At 46.9% G+C, this 18,542-nt stretch overlaps 5 protein-coding genes across 5 annotated transcripts; 4 read left to right on the top strand and 1 right to left on the bottom strand.

Moving 5' to 3' along the window:
- The first annotated feature begins 606 nt into the window (after positions 1–606).
- apbb3 (amyloid beta (A4) precursor protein-binding, family B, member 3) lies at positions 607–7,983 on the top strand. Its single transcript, XM_068744831.1, has 12 exons — positions 607–673; positions 3,593–3,756; positions 3,854–3,909; positions 4,131–4,179; positions 5,021–5,170; positions 5,592–5,719; positions 6,599–6,713; positions 6,956–7,037; positions 7,109–7,192; positions 7,269–7,384; positions 7,468–7,647; positions 7,723–7,983. Exons 1-12 carry the CDS (start codon positions 607–609, stop codon positions 7,981–7,983), a joined length of 1,452 nt encoding a protein of 483 aa, XP_068600932.1.
- A 1,747-nt stretch (positions 7,984–9,730) lies between these two features.
- LOC137900028 (histone H2B 3-like) lies at positions 9,731–10,576 on the top strand. Its single transcript, XM_068744069.1, has one exon. The coding sequence runs from the start codon at positions 9,731–9,733 to the stop codon at positions 10,100–10,102; it is 372 nt and encodes a 123-aa protein (XP_068600170.1). The 3' UTR covers positions 10,103–10,576.
- Positions 10,577–11,825: 1,249 nt separating this feature from the next.
- Positions 11,826–12,917, top strand: LOC137900600 (histone H1-like). The gene has a single exon (XM_068744716.1). It carries the CDS (start codon positions 11,826–11,828, stop codon positions 12,483–12,485), a length of 660 nt encoding a protein of 219 aa, XP_068600817.1. The 3' UTR covers positions 12,486–12,917.
- Positions 12,918–13,712: 795 nt separating this feature from the next.
- On the top strand, positions 13,713–14,765 carry LOC137900534 (histone H3-like). Its single transcript, XM_068744636.1, has one exon. The coding sequence runs from the start codon at positions 13,723–13,725 to the stop codon at positions 14,131–14,133; it is 411 nt and encodes a 136-aa protein (XP_068600737.1). The 5' UTR covers positions 13,713–13,722; the 3' UTR covers positions 14,134–14,765.
- A 335-nt stretch (positions 14,766–15,100) lies between these two features.
- LOC137900914 (cysteine-rich and transmembrane domain-containing protein 1-like) lies at positions 15,101–16,242 on the bottom strand. The gene is made up of 4 exons (XM_068745063.1): positions 16,173–16,242; positions 16,064–16,107; positions 15,407–15,584; positions 15,101–15,222 (listed from the first exon to the last, which is right to left on the bottom strand). Exons 1-4 carry the CDS (start codon positions 16,240–16,242, stop codon positions 15,101–15,103), a joined length of 414 nt encoding a protein of 137 aa, XP_068601164.1.
- Positions 16,243–18,542: the final 2,300 nt, after the last annotated feature.

The following is an 18,542-nucleotide window of genomic DNA, read 5'->3' as shown; positions in this document are numbered from 1 at the left end:
CGTCCTTTGCTTATTAAAAAAAAGTATTAAAAAAAACACGTAATAACGGATACACAAGACGAAGCACAAACAATCAATGTCTGTATTCATTCGATGTAGTTTTATTATTTCAATTAATTTACCCAATAAGATAAACATAATAACACAAAAACAACAACAACAGTTGTTATGGCGATACAAAAAAACAATTTCTTACAGTGAAGGTGGAGTGAGGCAGAGACTCAGAGGGAGGGGCGTGATGACATCATTAGAGGGGAGGAGTGAGAGGGAGGAAGAAAGCAGCATCCTTCAACAGACAGCGGAGAGCGCTGAGAGAGGGAGGGAGGGAGAGAAGGAGGAAAGGAGCATCTTCATCCGACGGAGGAGAGAGAGAGCGAGAGAGAGAGAGAGAGGACAAGCAAGAGTGAAAGGAGGGACGGATGAGAGAAGAGCGAGAGAGATATTAAAAAACATCGGGGCAGACATAAAATAAAAAAGGAAGAGAAGAAGACTGATGGTGTTATCTGAGAGAGAGACATTCATACAGACAGAGAGAGAGGGGAAAGGGAGGCTTTAACATCTGTCATCTGGGCCTGTTTGTGTGCTGATCAGCTGATTGGACCACAGATGTTGGAGGGTGGAGCCATGATGGGAAAGGATTACATGCTGGCCATACTTATAGTCAACTATGATGGTGAGACACACACACACAGACACACACGCACACACACACACACTAACAGGTCCCTGCACAGTGCTTTGTGAAGTCTTTACAAACCTGCTTTATGGAACATTGTCGGTCGGATTTTCCTCTTTTGAAGCTGCGTTTGAAGCTGCGTTTGAAGCCCTCGTTTGAAGCTGAGTAAACTCTGGCGTCCCAATTTGGGCATTCAAAAAACACAGAAGGCAGCGATATTCATGTCAATCCAATGTGTGTTACTATAATGGCAGCAGTGTCACTCCTTGTTTAAGTGTTACCGGTCACAATACAGGACGCCATGATTACGACATCAAGCCGGGCACATCTGGGCGCTGACTTTCCCCCCCGATACCTGTTCAGATCAAGTCATCCGAGTCGGAGCTAATGTCGTCCCCATTTCTTACGTTCCCTGAACACAGCATGGCCCAGTGAATACCATCCCGCCCACCTGGTGAGACCGCTGCACCTTAGTTACCCCGACCGTCCCGGGTAAACGCCACACAGGTGTAACCGGGGGTCACCGGTCCTCCTCCTCGGAACGGCAGTTTATAAAGAATGAAATAATGCATTCCAGTGTTCTCTGCTCCCGGATCTCAGCCCGTAACCCCAAAACAACGTTTCTGGATCTTGTTCTTTGAGCTAGCTGCTAACTTTGTTGGGCCACAAACACATAACACTGGACCTGTTAGCCCGACAAGCTAGCTTTAGCGTCAGCCTTATAGCAAGGCATCATGACATCATGACCTGGACCTGTTAGCCTGACAAGCTAGCTTTAGCGTCAGCCTTATAGCAAGGCATCATGACATCATGGCCTGGAACGCATTAGCCTGTCAGGGTGCTAGCATAACTCGGCGGCCAAGATGATGTTTTAAAGCTCGTTACAGGAACCGAATGTTCACGTCTGGTGGACACCCTGCATGATCAGCTAACAACGTTAGCTCACATGCTATCCTCTGAAGTCTGCCATCACTAGCTAACAACGTTAGCTCACATGCTATCCTCTGAAGTCTGCCAGCACTAGCTACCACTTCAGTCAAACAAACAAACAAAAACATTTGCTTGTTGACAGCACATTATTTTGTTCATGACATTTTGTTTAAAATGTTAATCTGGCTAAACTACGAGCAAAGGAAAACACACACACTAACACACACACACACACACACACACGCTGTGCTGTGTCATGAGGGATTCTGGGACAAGAGAAGGACAAACTGTCGGTGTGAGGTCATATTATTATTTTTAAACTTTGCAGTTTTTGTCATTGATTTGAGGGATTATTATTAATATTATTATTATCAAGTTTTGTAATTAAAACCCAACAGAGAGAAGCTCCGTGCATCCAAACAATATGCATTTTATTTATTTATTTATCTTTTTGGAGACATGAAACCCCCTAAATCAATGTTTTGGGACCCCAGAGACCAGCAGTTCCGGGCGAAATGACTGGCGTGGCAATTTGTTCGTTCCTTGAGGACAACAGAAAACTGGACACGGACACTAAACCCTGATCAATACAAACCTCCACACGACATTTAGAATAATATCCTCTCGTAAAAGACACGTTTATAACTTACATACATGACGCCAGTCGTGGTTCGAGTTCCTTGCATTTTGTTTTTTGTGTGATCCTGACCGTCTCCTGCCCTCTCGGCAGACGAGCCGTCGTGTTTTATGAAGTTTTACGTCCCACTTTGCGTTCCCGAGGGCGAAACATCGAGCCGGCCGGAGAGACAGAAATAGACGGTCCTGAGGAGGGAGCGGATTCATTTGTGCTCCGTGTTTTTAACCTTTCTGACGTCGTGAGTTCATCATAATTCACGTGTGAGCTGGACGGGATAACAAACGGAGCAGTATCTGCTTTAACTGCTGGACATCGTCCAGAATGGATCAGCTGTACGGATCAATGCGCCCCTCCCCCACCGCCTGCCTGTCATATGGTTGTGGCTCAATTAGCCAACTGAAGGTTCATTCATTATTCAGCGGCTCCTGGTCAGCAGTTTGACCTCTGATCGCTTCGTCATCCGATGTCTCTCTTGGATTTAGTGCTGGGTGGAGGATGGGAGGATGAGATAATGGTGATGAGACCCCCCCGTAGTGTTAGGAACCTGCCTGTGTGCCCCCCCATCTCACCCAGTATTAGCCCCGCGAACCACTAAAGCAGGGGTGTCAAACTCATTTTCTCCGAGGGCCACATCAGCATTATGGTTGCCCTCAAAGGGCCAGTTGTAAATGTAACTAAATGTAATGTAATGTAAATAAAATGTAACTACTCCTTAACATGCTGCTAAATAACTGTATTTACTACTACATACTTAATTAAATGATAAATATTACATATGCAATTGCATAGTTCTAAAAATATATCGATACCTCACTGCTGTAAAAATATCCGCCGAGGTTATGTAATCGCCGGCGTCTGTCTGTAATTTGTTCTTCAATATCTCCATTGATTACTGACCGATATTTAGGGAATTTAACACAGTCATGTAGGGTGGGGGGGGGGGGGGGGCTCTATCTCACCACTGAATATCATCTGGGTCGGATCCAGAATGGAGTCAGCAACAAATATTTAATTTTAACATTCAAACCCCATTTACAGATTAAAATCAGTTACAAATACACATCAACTCTGATTCACTTTTACTTTTCAGCATTTTACACAAACAAATGTCTGCACAAAGCTCTCGCGGGCCACAAAAAAGGGGGGTTACATAGTTTGGAATCTTTGAAATGTTCTCAAAGAGGATCTGTTTCCCACAAGCAGTAGCAAAAGGCAGAAACTTTCCTTTATTGCTTACGCTTTTAAATAAACAAATAGACATTTATTTATTTTCAGGTTTGTGATTTCAAATTCCCAATTCGCTGTTGAAACGTCTGTTTCTGTTCCCTGTCAAACTGGATTCGATGCAGACAACATCTGGACCGACCAGAACTTGCTGCTGGATCCAGACCTTCCCTCTGGTTGGAGAACGATCAGAGACTCGACTGGAACCTACTACTGGCACGTTCCCACCGGCGCCACCCAGTGGCAACACCCCAGCCTCGGTGGGGCCGCGCAGCCACTCGACACACAGGCTCAGGTTGGCCCCTCCTCTTCTTCACCAGCACTATCTTCTCTGCTCCCATTGGTTCCCTCTCATTGATGTCTTCTTCTGTGGTGTTGTGTCTCAGCAGGAGGCCGAACAGCAAAGCTGTAACGTAGGAACGGAGGGACCGCCTGACGCCAGGTAACACACACCTACACACCTACACACCTACACACACACACACACACACCTACACACACACACACACACACACACACACCTACACACACACACACACACACACACGCACACACACACACACACACACACACACACCTACACACACACACACACACACACACACGCACACACACACACACACTGTTTGGGAAAATGATGTGACATTTCTTTTTTTCTTGCAGGTCTTCATGGCATGAAGACTATTTTACCAACCATGACCCCGACTCCAAGGTAATAATGCTAACAAAGTACCGTGTATTAAAAAATGAGAATACATTCACTCTACCCTATAATCTGGTTTAATCTCTCTCTCTCCTGCTTTCTTTGTGTCTCTCTCTACCACAGTTTAATGCAGCATTAATCTGGTTTAATCTGTTTCTCTCTGCCTGTCTAACTGTTTGTGTCCCGGTTTCTTCTTTTGTCACCCAACAACTCGCTGACTGTTTACGCTCCCCATCTGCCTGTCTGCCTGCCTGTCTGTCTGCCTGCCTGCCTGCCTGTCTGCCTTCCTGTCTGCCTTCCTGCCTTCCTGTCTGTCTGTCTGTCTGCTTTCCTGCCTTCCTGTGTGCCTGCCTGTCTGTCTGTCTGCCTGCCTGTCTGTCTGCCTTCCTGCCTGCCTTCCTGTCTGCCTTCCTGTCTGTCTGTCTGTCTGCTTTCCTGCCTTCCTGTGTGCCTGCCTGTCTGTCTGTCTGCCTGCCTGTCTGTCTGCCTGTCTGCCTTCCTGCCTGCCTTCCTGTCTGCCTTCCTGCCTGTCTGTCTGTCTGCCTGCCTGCCTTACTGTCTGCCTTCCTGTCTGTCTGTCTGCCTGCCTGCCTGCCTGCCTGCCTGTCTGCCTGTCTGCCTGTCTGTCTGTCTGTCTGCCTTCCTGCCTACCTGCCTGTCTGTCTGCCTGCCTGCCTGTCTGCCTGTCTGCCTGTCTGTCTGTCTGCCTACCTGTCTGTCTGTCTGCCTGCCTGCCTGTCTGCCTGCCTGTCTGGCTGTCTGTCTGCTTTCCTGCCTTCCTGTGTGCCTGCCTGTCTGCCTTCCTGCCTGCCTGTCTGTCTGTCTGCCTGCCTGTCTGCCTGCCTGTCAGTGTTTCGCCGTGCGGTCTCTGGGCTGGCTGGAGGTGGAGGAAGAGGACCTGTCTCCTGGTCGTAGCAGTCTCGCTGTCAGTAACGTCATCCAGCAGCTGTCTCACTGCAGCAGCCCTGAGCAGAGAGACAGGCCTGGTGCCTGGGGTGAGGTGAGACACGCATTGATTAGCTTTACTGTGTTTTATAGTAATGAAACATGTCAGGCAGCATCTTCTCGAAACCCTAAAACTGCACCTCCATGGTTACCATGGTAGCGTGTTTCTGACAGATCTGTCTCTTCCTGTCTGTCTCTTCCTGTCTGTCGCTTCCTGTCTGTCTCTTCCTGTCTGTCTCTTCTTGTCTGTCTCTTCCTGTCTGTCTCATCCTGTCTGTCTCTTCCTGTCTGTCTCTTCCTGTCTGTCTCTTACTGTCTGTCTCTTCCTGTCTGTCTCTTCCTGTCTGTCTCTTCCTGTCTGTCTCTTCCTGTCTGTCTCTTCCTGTCTGTCTCTTCCTGTCTGTCTCTTACTGTCTGTCTCTTACTGTCTGTCTCTTCCTGTCTGTCTCTTCCTGTCTGTCTCTTCCTGTCTGCAGGGTCGAGAGATGATGCTGGTTTTGAAGAAAGACTCTCTGACCCTTTTGGACCCCTTAGACCACACCCCTCTGCACTGTCAGCCAATCGTCAACATCCGTGTCTGGGGGGTGGGCTGCAACAATGGCAGGTGAGCCAATCAGAGAGCAGCGGACATGACCTCTAAATGGTCTGAGGTCAGTGTTGAAGCAGGATTTATTTAGCGGTCATTGAAATGACGTCCGGAATTATTTTTTAAAGAAAATATTTCTTGATGACTTTGTGGAGGAATCAATCAATCAATCGATCGATCGATTTGAATATTGTGACAAGATGCTTTTCCTTTTTATTCAGGTTGTAATTCACAATGCAACCCGTGGTTAGCAATGTAACGTTGACATTTCAGCCCGATGACAAGCCTTTGAAAGGTGTCTATGATGTCACTGCATGTCTCTTTGATGTCACCGCAGGAAGGCTCCATTACAGGTTACAGGATGAGGAACGCTGTTATCAGGGACATGCTCTCTGTACCATTCTCACATTTCTATTTCTGTCTTTCCCCAGTAGCTTTTCTAACAGTTACCCCCCTGCCCCCCCCGCCTACCCTGTGCTTCCCTCTGATGGCACACACTCAACATGTTAGCATGCTAAAGGGCTAAAATCAATCACACCTTTCAGTTTGCTTCCCTTCTTGCTTGCACTAACAATGTTTCTCTTTCTCTTTTTTTTTGTTTTCTGAATGCCCCCCCCCCCCCCTCCACCTGCAGGGACAGGTAATCCATTCTGCCTTTACCTCTTCACACCCAGGGACACAGGCACTCACACACTCATCTTCACTAGCTCCTGGCTATGTTAGGGACATTTGCTGAGGTCACCTTTGATCACATGATCCCTGGCGCAACAGCTGGTTGGTCACAGCAGCGCCAATTTATTCTAAGCACGCCTGTGTGTGTGTGTGTGTGTGTGCGTGTCTGTGTGTGTGTGTGTGTGTGTGTGTGCGTGTGTGTGCGTGCCCGTGCGGTGCGTTCAGGGACTTTGCCTTTGTGGCGGGCGATAAGGACAGCTGTGTGCTGAAATGTCACGTGTTTCGCTGCGACGCTCCGGCCAAAGCCATCGCCGCGGCGATGCACCAGGTGTGCTCCAAGGTCAGTGGAACTGCGGCTCCATCCTCACTTCCACATTTGCTGCGCTAACCCAGCGTCACTTTACCTTGTTAGCGTGCTAGCGCTAGCTTGCAGTAAAGACAAAGTCCAGCTGAAGACGACGGGATGATCATCATTATTATCATCGTTGCTTTTGATCAAACTAATATTTGTTTGTTGCTGATAAGAACGAATATCGACTTACGGCCGACCTTGAACATCAAGGCGTTCGAATGCTTCCTTAGATGATGGCGGAGAAGACGGTGGTGAGGCCGTCTCGGTCTTTGACGATGGAGAGCATCTCACCTGAAGACCTGCCCAGACAAGGTGACTCCGCCTGTCCTCTGGCATCGCCGCCTCTGATTGGCTGCTGACGCCGCCTGTCTGCTGTCTTTCAGTGGAGTTTCTGGAAGCAGTTCGGCAGCATGTCCAGAAGTTTCAGGTCCAGTACCTCGGTCACCTGCCAGTGTCCAGAGCGATGGGTAGGCCTGAATCACGTCACCAGCGACGCGATTGGTTCCTGCTGAGGGGCGTGTGTGTGTGTGTGTGTGTGTGCAGGCATGGAGGTGCTGAACCGCGCAATAGAGAGCCTCATGAACTCCACAGACAGAGACGAGTGGGAGCCGGCCGTCGTCCACGTCACGGACAACGTCCTGTCTCTGTGGAAAGGACAGGTAGCGTCAGCACTGTTCAATAGCAAGCTACGCTTCAGGGGTTGCCAGCTGTTTGTTGAATCAATCTGATTGGCTGGCGACAGGAAGGGGAGGAGCCCTTCTGGGACTGTCAGGTACGCTTCCTCACCTTTTTGGGCGTTGGCCACGACAGCCGCACGTTCGCCGTGATTGTCGACGGCGGCACGCAACAGTTCGAGTGTCGCGTGTTCTGGTGCGAACCGGACGCAGGAAACCTGTCTGAGGCGGTTCAGGCCGCATGCATGGTGAGTAAACAAGGATGTCAACGAAGCGTGTAAACAAATGTCGAGCACCTGTAACGGCGCCGCCCCCTTCATTAGGTCCAGTATCAGAAGTGTCTCGTTGCTCAGACTCCTCCCCCGAGGAGCAAGTCCTGGCGGATGGCCCCATCAAAGGTCAAACGGGCGAACTCTATGGACAGTGCTGGATTCCTTCCCCTCGCCTCCCATCGCCATAGCAACAGCAGCGGCTCCATGGTGGCGCCAAGGGTAGCCAAGGGCAATGGCGGCAGCAGCAACGTGAGGAGAGGGATGATGGCGTTTTTGGAAACTTTCCGGAACAAACAGGCCACTACCTCCTAATGACGGGGACAGGACCGTGGGAGACGCGTGCCAGCAGAGATGCCCCGCCCCCCAGGACCAACAAAGCATGACGGTGTCTCTGAGCGACAAAGGATTGGCTGAACTCTGTTTGCACAATTCTGCTGGTCCAACCGGATGAGGCCGCCGCCCACACATCACCAGCGCCGTCCTGGAGGCTGCAGGTCTGTTTATTGAGCCTGTACCTTTCTTCTCACCTGCTGCTGCAACACCATTGGTTAGCTTAGCGTAGCAATGGTGTTGCTAAGCTACTCAACTGGAGGTTGAATCAGACAATGGCGTCAAATACCCTGTCTGGCTTTGTCCCGATTCTCGATCGATCAATAGAGTTGTGCAAGATTATTTTATTGGAATGGAAAAAAACTGTCTGGCGTGGAAACGATTGTATTAATCCTGTCAGGTTTAAACCGAGGAATATCAAAACAAGCCTTTCTGTCTAACTTTTAAAGAATCAAATTAAACCTAGAAATAAACGGGAGAAGAAAAGCATCTTCCCACGCGGCTGCTGTACGTAATCTTGATTGTCATGGCTTAAAGCTGCAGTAAATGGGAGTCATTTACTGGAGTGTCCAGCAGGGGGCGTAAATGCAGCCTTACGGAAGTGAGTCACTTAAATGTTTTTTTTTCTTCTGTAGAGTTGCAAAAATCTACATTATGGCAAATCACGATGGTGTTTTCATCGTGAATCTATTAGCAGAAATGTGTAAAAATAAAAAAATAAGTAAATAAAGAATCAGTAAATAAAATGTTTTTTATTTTTTTGCTTTTTAAGAGTTAAAATGACCGTGAAAGCTCTGAAACACTTCCTGAACCTTTCAGCGAACACACAATAAAAAGAAATGACATTACGAAGGTCATTGAACATGTCATGGAGAACGCGTTGTTGGTGTTGAGGTGACACGTCTGACAGCTTCACCTGATTGAAAGTACAGCTCACAAGTATATACAGCATATTTACTATATACTATAGACAGAAAGGGTCCGCCAGTAGAAGCTTTAGTGCATTCAATGTCAGTAGGAAATGCCAGCACCAGGTTTGAATGTGTTAAGACAGAAGAAGTCTTAGAGGCAGTTTGTCTGCAGCTTGTCCTCAGTAATTTAGCACAAGAGAAACCAGCGATGTCCTGTATAAATCTACAAATAAACGAATCATTATATTCTTGTTTGGCGACTCTTGTTGTCATTTTGCTGCTTCGTCCTCGTTGGTTAAGTACTTTCAAGATTAATATCAATATTTTTCTATTCTCTATTTTTAAAACTTTGAAATATATAGTTTTTCAGTTATCGGTGTATGTTTCAGATTGAACACCCAAATAACTCTGTCTACTGTGGATAGAGCTTATCCTAAATGTATCGATAAATATATTATATTACTCTTTGTATGGACAGTCTAAATACTTTTATGGTTAATATTGTTTTTATAGTTTATTTTTAGGTCAATTTTGTTGTTTTAAATGGAAAAATGACTCTGGTTCAGAAATGTCTCCTGTCATGTGAACCCATCCACTTATTTCTTGAACGTTTCACTTGCTGCGTGTTTGAAGTTTCCGTTTGTTTTGGTTTGCGCCCGGTTTGGTTCTCAGAGCAGACGTCAGTCTCTACGGCGCATGCGCGCATTCGCAAGATGAAGCAGCCAATCGCGTTCGATGAGCGGCTGCTAAAGATTTGCATGACGGGTGAATAAATCAAGAGGCCACACAAATGCGGAAGAACGAAAACGATTGTTGACATGGCAGCGGAGACAGTGAAAGGAGGGAAAAAGGGGTCGAAAAAGACCGTAACCAAGGCAACCAAAGGCACCAAGAAGAGGAGGAAGACCAGGAAGGAGAGCTACGCCATCTACGTGTACAAGGTGCTGAAGCAGGTCCACCCGGACACCGGCATCTCCTCCAAGGCCATGGGCATCATGAACTCCTTCGTGAACGACATCTTTGAGCGCATCGCCGGGGAGGCTTCCCGCCTCGCTCACTACAACAAGCGCTCCACCATCAGCTCCAGGGAGATCCAGACGGCGGTCCGCCTGCTGCTTCCGGGGGAGCTGGCCAAGCACGCCGTGTCCGAGGGCACCAAGGCCGTGACCAAGTACACCAGCTCCAAGTGAAGCGGAAAACCAACGCAGCACAAAGGCTCTTTTAAGAGCCACCCACTGCTTCCGGAGAGCTTGTTTCTGTGTGCATGGGTATTGTAGTTCTTGTTCACAAAGTAGGAAGTACTTCACTCGTGTTCATGAATACAAGAGGAAGCTGCTGCTTCCGGGTTTTTTTCACGCAGACGGACCGAACCAGAAGACTTCCTTTTTTTTTTTTTTTTTTTCTCCAAAAAGAAAGTGCAATTGATTTATTTGTGCTCCTTAATTCTACCCCTTCCATCCGATCGTCACCAAGAGTCGTCCCGATACACCAGGTTCACATCCGTCTCTAGAGGAAAGTCTGGATCACCAAGTTCTCAGATCTTAGGAAAAAGAGAGAGAGCAGAGTGAGAGCCACAAACACTGAACCAGCAACCTCCACTGACTCAGAGATATGTGGGCGGAGTTAACTCTCAAATCGAGTTTTGATAGGTGCTGGAGTGGTGGGCCTGGCATGCATGAAACCTCCACCTAAGAACGGGGCAGCCATCCCGGACCCAACAATGGCAACATGAGCCCCCAGATCACCCCAAGCAGCCACAGCAACCCGAGAACGACCCCCGGGGCCCCCCCAGAGCCACATGCAGAAGAACCAGCCCAGGGCCCGGGGGCGACCTACACCGACACAGAAGAAGACTTCCTGTCGTCGACTCGACGTTCTTGCTCGTTTGTTCAGAAACAGAATAAATGAATTCTTTGAGTCCTTCGTGTCTCTGTCTCCATCCGCCTCGACAGTTTAACAATGGCTAATCTGGAACGCATAAAAATGAGTCTGATCTACATAATGTCTGAACGAGACCGGAATAAAGTGGGACATGATTACAATCCTGCAGCCGGAAATGCACATCTGGATCTGCAGATCAACTCTCCTTCCTATGAACAGCTGTCTGATCGGAATTGGAAAAAGCAAGTTAAAACCAGCCGGTTCATTATTTTAGAATCGTTACAAACACGATTCAACACAAGCTTTTCTCTATAACTTATTTCCATGTCGAGAATAAGCGGGAATAAACATTTGTTCTCAAACTCACATTCTGCCATGTGCGTTAGTTTAAGCAGCTTTGACAGCTCTTTCTGTTTGCTCTAAAAAGTTCTGATCAATCTGATCGATATCAGAACATTCAGTGAAGACGCACATCGAGCTAAGTTGTGCCCGCAGCGCGTCCGACGCGTCCTTGTGTTTAACCCCGCAGAAAATCGCTCTGAATGAAGCTTAAAAAAATACGTAACTGCGGAGATTTCGTCTTTATTTTACGTTATTTTACTGACGTTACACGAACACTTCAGCCCAGTTCGGGGTTCTGCACTTTTCGCCATTTTTAGAGACAAAATGTGAGTAAAAGTCGTTCGGAGCTGCAGCGAGCGACGCCGGATTCAAGAGGTCTGAAGCCGAATATGAACAAATTAGCGGCTCCTCGTCGCTGAAGACGAGCCGAACACGGAGAACGGACGTTCTGCTCGCTGACGCGACAACAGTCTCCGGATAATAACTCTCCTTTCCGTGAATGTTATCCTCAACTCGTGGAGGAGAAAACACAATTCTGTGGCGAGCAGCGAGCGCGGAAGTTAGAGCGGCCGTGGGTTGACTCTCCACGGTTCTCACACACGTCATATATCCCTCCGCCCTCCGGCAGCGACCCACTCACACAGAGCGCGGACACGCCTGCACAAACTAGAGCCAGCTACAGCGAGCATCATGACGGACGACGCCGCACCGGCCGCGCAGGCTAAAGCCAGCAAGAAGAAGACGGCAGCGCCGAGCAAGCCGCCCGCGGGGCCTCCGCTAGCGAAGCTAATTGCTGCTACCGTGTCTGAATGCAAGGAGCGGCAAGGGATATCAGCGCCGTGCATCAAGAAGGCTCTGGCCGGGCGAGGTGTCGACCTGGTGAAGAGCAACAAACGAGTCAACGCCACCATCAACAGGATGGTGACCAACGGCGACCTGGTCCAGGTCAAGGGCTCGGGGGCCTCTGGCTCCTACAAGGTCGCTCAAGGGGAGCCCGCCGCAAGAGCCAAGAAAGTGGACGTCAAAAAACCAGCGGCCAAGAAGACGGCGGCCAAAAAGCCAGCGGCCAAGAAGACGCCGGTGAAGAAGACTCCGGTGAAGAAAGCAGCTCAGAAGAAGCCTGCAGCTAAGAAAGTGAGGAAGCCTGCAGCCAAAAAGGTCGTGGCTAAAAAGCCTGCAGCAAAGAAAGCAGCCGCCAAAACGTCAGCCGCCAAGAAGGAGTCGGTGAAGGCGCCGAAGAAGACCTCTGTGAAGAAGAGGGCAGAGAAGAAGCCTGCCAAGACGGCAAGTAAAAAGGAGGTGAAACCAAGAAAAGCGGCAAAGAGATCTACAACGAGGGCCAAAAAGTAAAGTCGGCTCGGAGGCATCAAAGGCTCTTTTAAGAGCCACCACAGAGATCAAAGAGTATTCCCATCCCATTGCACATATTAATTGCCTTGATAATTTATTGTAATTTATGTAGTCTATTGTCATTTTGCACCAGTGGTGTAATTTATTTTAGATTTATTGTTAGTTTGCATCGGTGGTGTAAAATCATTTTATTTTTCTGATGTTACTTTGCATCAATTGAGTTATTGAATATTGATTTTATTTTTATTTGTGTTGTTAAATGTGGATGATTTATGTACGAAGGACTTTCAACGGAAACGAGACCGCAAGGGCTGTTTGGAAATGTTCCTCTTAGGCAGGATGTTTGACTCTATTTGTACTGTAATACATGCTATTGTGTGACTGTACTTGTACTCTAACATTCTATCTAATAAATATATTCGTTCATATTCATCAAGCAACATTATACTTTAGCTGCTAGAATACAACACGGTTCTTCTGGTAGGAACGTGTTCTGTTACGGTTCTGCTGGTAGGAACATGTTCTGTTACGGTTCTGCTGGTAGGAATGTGTTCTGTTACGGTTCTGCTGGTAGGAACATGTTCTGTTACGGTTCTGCTGGTAGGAACGTGTTCTGCTACGGTTCTGCTGGTAGGAACATGTTCTGTTACGGTTCTGCTGGGAGGAACATGTTCTGTCCAGAGACACGCCTTTCTGCTCAATCCTGATGTTTCTGAGACTTCAAATATTATTTAATATACAACAATGAGAAACCACAATATTTCCTCAATATATATTTTTTATATAGTGTTACTTTTAGAATTGTATAAATATAGTACGGGAAGGATTTAAACAGGGTTTGAAAGTACTGCCAATAAAACATAATATTATGACATTAGATGTAGGAAGATAGTTGTTCAGGAAATCAGAGGAAGCTGAAACTGTAGACCTGTGATATCACACAAAATGGATGATTTTCCCCAATATTTATTATAATAATTTATCCTAATTGTTTTAATAACTTTTAATTCATCTTACAGAGTGTAAAACAGAAAGAACGTCCACGTTCCGTTTCGTTCGTCTTTGTTCTCAGTTCATCCGGCAACGTTTGATTTGAATTTGAACAGACCAATAGTCTCAGCTCGCGCTCGCCTCAAACCTGACCAATCAGCGCCAGGGACACGCCCCTATTTCCCTTTATAAGGCCGCCACTCTGCAGCAGTAGCATCAGTTCCTGACTAAGAACCGCGAGAGCAACATGGCCAGAACGAAGCAGACAGCCCGTAAGTCCACCGGCGGGAAGGCGCCCCGGAAGCAGCTGGCCACCAAGGCCGCCCGTAAGAGCGCCCCGGCCACCGGCGGCGTGAAGAAGCCTCACCGCTACCGGCCCGGTACCGTGGCCCTGAGAGAGATCCGGCGCTACCAGAAGTCCACCGAGCTGCTGATCCGGAAGCTGCCCTTCCAGCGCCTGGTGAGGGAGATCGCTCAGGACTTCAAGACCGACCTGCGCTTCCAGAGCTCCGCCGTCATGGCGCTGCAGGAGTCCAGCGAGGCCTACCTGGTGGGCCTGTTCGAGGACACTAACCTCTGCGCCATCCACGCCAAGAGGGTCACCATCATGCCCAAAGACATCCAGCTGGCCCGCCGCATCCGCGGAGAGCGGGCTTAGTGACGTCACCAGACTTCTTAAAACAACGGCTCTTTTAAGAGCCACATCCAGCGACCTGAAAGACTTTCTGTGTTTTCATGGAGGCAGCCATGTTTCCTAGAAGTCTCTGCCGCCCTCTGCTGGTTTGAATCATTACATCACATTTTTCGGACTGGCTTTTGTTGGCTCCGTTGTTTGGTGATGGTAGTACTGGGTATGTATTTGGGTATTTCCTCTAGAATGTCCGCTGTGTTCAGCATACGCTATGCTCGGACCCGGTGTGATCATGTGACCCCCGATGTCGATACGCACGCAGCGACCAGCAGCAGACCAAACGTTCTTGCAACCTCTCTTTTGTCCCACACTCCATCAGGGCCCTGAATGACACGAAGGAGGTGACCCTGCCTGTGTTCATGTATGGATGCGACCTGTTTGCAACGATGCTGCTCTCAGAATTTTAGAAATCTTGTCTCGCATGTAGGTGTGAATAACATGATTTAAAGCTATCAAACTTTGTTATGATCACCTGACCCGAATGATCCATTCAAACACTCTCAGGTACATTCTGTCTGCAAAGTGATCTGTTTCAGTATGAAGCATTTCCAATTCATCATAAGCTTGAGACACACAAAGGTTTTGCGTGTCTCGGATTATACAATTTCTGCAGTATTACTATACTTGGAATTAAAGATGATACTTGTATAATGTGACTCCGTGTTTAAATGATTCTTAACATTCAATCATGACCGCATGGCGGCTGGATTCTTTGTCCTCGGACTTCCATCAGTCCCGGAGCTCGGCGCACTAACGGGATAAATCCGAGCAGAGTTCCTCGAGAACAAGGTAGAAATGGAAAGAAGAAATATAATTTATCTCAAGACTATAATGTGCATTTTATTGTATATTCCTTCTTTAAAATTATTTAATTCTGGATGTCTGCCGTGTCATTGGGATGGCGTTGCTGCGTGATGGGTGTGGAGGTCAGAGGTCAGCGGAGGCCGCGAGTCAACATGTCCCAGAGGCAGCAGCAGCACAGAGCAGCCGAGCACGCCGCCAGGCAGGACTTCTCGGCGCCGCGGCCGGCGCCACGGTTCTGGTCGACCAAGAACACTGAAGGGGAGACGGATCGACAATCAGTCAGAATCTGCTTCATTTATCGGACTGACTCGGTACCAGAGCAAGTCTCAGTCCTAGTCAGCTAAAGCTGTCTGCTGTATTTTACTTGGGAATATACATTATATTCATAAAGTCATGTGACCTCACAGCAAACAGAGGAGAAGCTTTTCGGACTCGCCTGTGCTTTGCTTCGGGGTCTCTCCGTACGTCTTCTTGCCGTCCCAGGGGGAGGAGGCCCCACCGGACCCGCTGGGGTACCCCTGGTACCCGGAAAGACTTGGGTAGGTCCCCTGGGATCCTGTTGGCCCCTGTGATCCCTGATAATAAGATTGGCCTCCATATGTCTGAGGGAAGGCCTGAAAAGTTAGGTTATTCTTCAGTACTAAAATAGATATTTCAGTTTTTCAGAAAAAACCTTCCAACATTTCTTTTGCAGATTGAAATTATTTTGATTTGTAAATCTGCATCATCAGTAAAATAAAATTATTACCTTATTTTCACGACTGTTATGCACACCTACAAGTCTTAAATGTGCAGCGCGCCTTATGTGTTGTAAGGCAGACGTAGGAGAGGGTCAGGAGCCTCGCGGAGTGATACGTACCGGTGCTGTGCTTCAACATAGTATTATAGCCAGGAGCCTCGCGGAGTGATACGTACCGGTGCTGTGCTTCAACATAGTATTATAGTCAGGCGGCTCGCAGAGTGATACGTATCACATTAATAAGACGGTGCCTAATCACCAGGTGCGCCATATGGTCGTGAAAATACGGTAAATTATATTCAAGTTTTTTTTGTATCTTTTGGGTGTTTCGTGTTTGCTGTGCATTCTGGGTACCTGATAAGGTGAGCTGGGGAAAGACGCCGGCTGAGAGCTAAAAGCTGAAGAGAGACAATAATTTATTTGTTGTTGTTGTTATTGTTGTTGTTGCGTTAGTCTTACAAACCCGAGGGGAAGCTTGGAGCTGTGGCGCCGCTGGGATGGAGAGGGAAGTATGGAGGAGGCTGCTCGTTCATCTGGAGGGATGGAATAAAGGATTAGTAAAACATCGATCTGTTGATTGATAAAGAATCGCATCCGACAACAAGGAAAAAGTATTTCCTTTAATTCAAGGAAAACTAAAATGATTGAATGAATTACAAAAGTTCTGTTCAGCTGATCATGTGACCTGAAACTCACACAGAGCTCCGTTTCTGTCACTGGAGGAGGTTTCTGTGTCTGGTCATGCCTTCATACCAACCCTAATCTAATAGACTGGTTTCCATGACAACCAGTAAAGAAACAGACCCCTCTCTCCACTGAGGAGGTTTGTGTTTTAGTGAATAACTGTAAACATGTTCCCAATATAAACGCCATCAGAAATAATGTTTAAAACGTTTAAAGGTTATTGTTTATCTTTAATTTATTAGAATAAACTCACTTTACTCCTTTAAATCTCAAAAAATAAATACATTTTGATATTAATCGTAACTTTGATTGAAAGAAACATTTAGAGCAGACAATCATTTTACGCTTACGTTTAATCTGATTAGATTATAACTCGCTTAACATAAACATACCCTATATAATCCATACACTGACATTTGATATACAACCCCTTTAATCCTCGTTATAACACGTACAAATATAATAATTTAAACGTAGATTTTATGCCAGTGGAGTTGGGTTTAAGTCACAGAATCTCTACTAACCTTTGGAGGATCTCGTTCTGCTCGGTTCTATTCGGTTGATCGATGGATCGGCCTGAGCTCGAGGGAACTGCTGACAGCGACACGAGGGCAGGATGACGTCATGAAGACGCCTCCCAGACTCGGTGGATGCTCGGCCTCATCTCTCCCTGTCAGTAAAATGTCATCCAAACACACAGCTACTCTAGGCAGGCCTCGTAGTAAGCGTTCCATTGTTCTCTGGAACATGGCTGCAGCGGATGACACTCCGAAAGCGAGCCTGTTGTGGGTGAACAGGCCCCGATGTGTGTTTACTGTCAGGTAATCCATCACAGTCTGCTGATAAGCATGACTCAAATCCAGCTTGGAGAACCATTTCCCCCCTGCCAGTGTGTTAAAAAAGTCTTCCACAAGGGGAATAGAGTGTTGCTCTAGCGAGGAGGCACCGTTTACAGTTAGTTTGTAATCGCCACACATCCTGACAGAACCATCCGGTGGGTTCTGCCCACTCAGCATACTTAACCGGCGTAATAATGCCCTCTTCCAGAAGTCTCTGTAACTCCTCCCTCTTCTACTTTAGCCTTCATGGCATACGGAACTGAGCGGGGCCGATAGAACTTTGGACAGGCTTCGGCAGACACTCGAATTGTCGCTTTCATGCCAACTCTTTTTTTAAAACATCCTCATGTTTCGAGAGCACTTCCTGTAGCCCCTGGGCTACTGTTCTCACATGTTTAATCTCATCCCACTTCAGCTTTAGCGTCTTAAGCCATCCTCTTCCTAACAAGCTAGGTCCCATACCCTTTACCACCACTAGGGGCAATGTCATACCTGCTGTGCATAGGTCACTTTCATCTTGAGAATAAGTTGAATAAAGTTGGACTTATCTAACTGTTTCGTTTCGCTTAATGCGCCTTAACACCCGGTGCGCCTTTTGTATGAAAAATGCGGTACTACAAATTGCTTTTGCTTTTTCCCCCCCAATCAAACAGAGGGAAAATATGGAATATGGATCATATATGTTTAATGTTGCATTCGTGTGCAGGACAATGTGGCTCTGAAAGGAGAGTTCAGACACAAAGTAGTGTAACAGTTCAGAATTCTTACTCTGCAGAGAGTCAGGAAATGGTTAAATGGTTCTATTGAAGCTGTCCGCGCCATCAACCAACCTAAGAGCGATGAAAACAAAAAAATACAATTACCGTCTTTCAACCGTTACCATTCATAACTCAAACATTAGAAACATTCATTAACACCTGATACACAACTTTTCCATAAACATTAAAATAGCAAAAATACTTTTCTTACAGCTACAGTTAACTTGTTCCTTAATTGGCTGATGCTAAAACATTTAATAATTATATTTTCTCTTTTATCGATTTTCTTTGCATATTTTTCTGTCATGCGCATTACTGTTGTCTTACTCCCGGTTACAAGGCCGTTACCAAAATAAAAGCATAAATATTTACTATTTATCTAAACGTAATCTTGTTTTACCGACCGTTACACTCCCACCAAATTATTTGTAAATCAAGTCGCATCATTTTTCTCCTCGCTTGACTCAAACAAAATAATTTATTTCGTTACTCAAGTGTAGAAACTTTGAATATAACTTCACAGGACATCGTGTAATTTAGTTTGTGATTCTG

Source organism: Brachionichthys hirsutus, chromosome 10 (genome assembly GCF_040956055.1).
Source record: "Brachionichthys hirsutus isolate HB-005 chromosome 10, CSIRO-AGI_Bhir_v1, whole genome shotgun sequence".
NCBI lineage: Eukaryota > Metazoa > Chordata > Actinopteri > Lophiiformes > Brachionichthyidae > Brachionichthys > Brachionichthys hirsutus.
The sequence above is the reverse complement of the archived record's forward strand: the minus strand, read 5'-3'. Positions and strand labels throughout refer to the sequence as shown.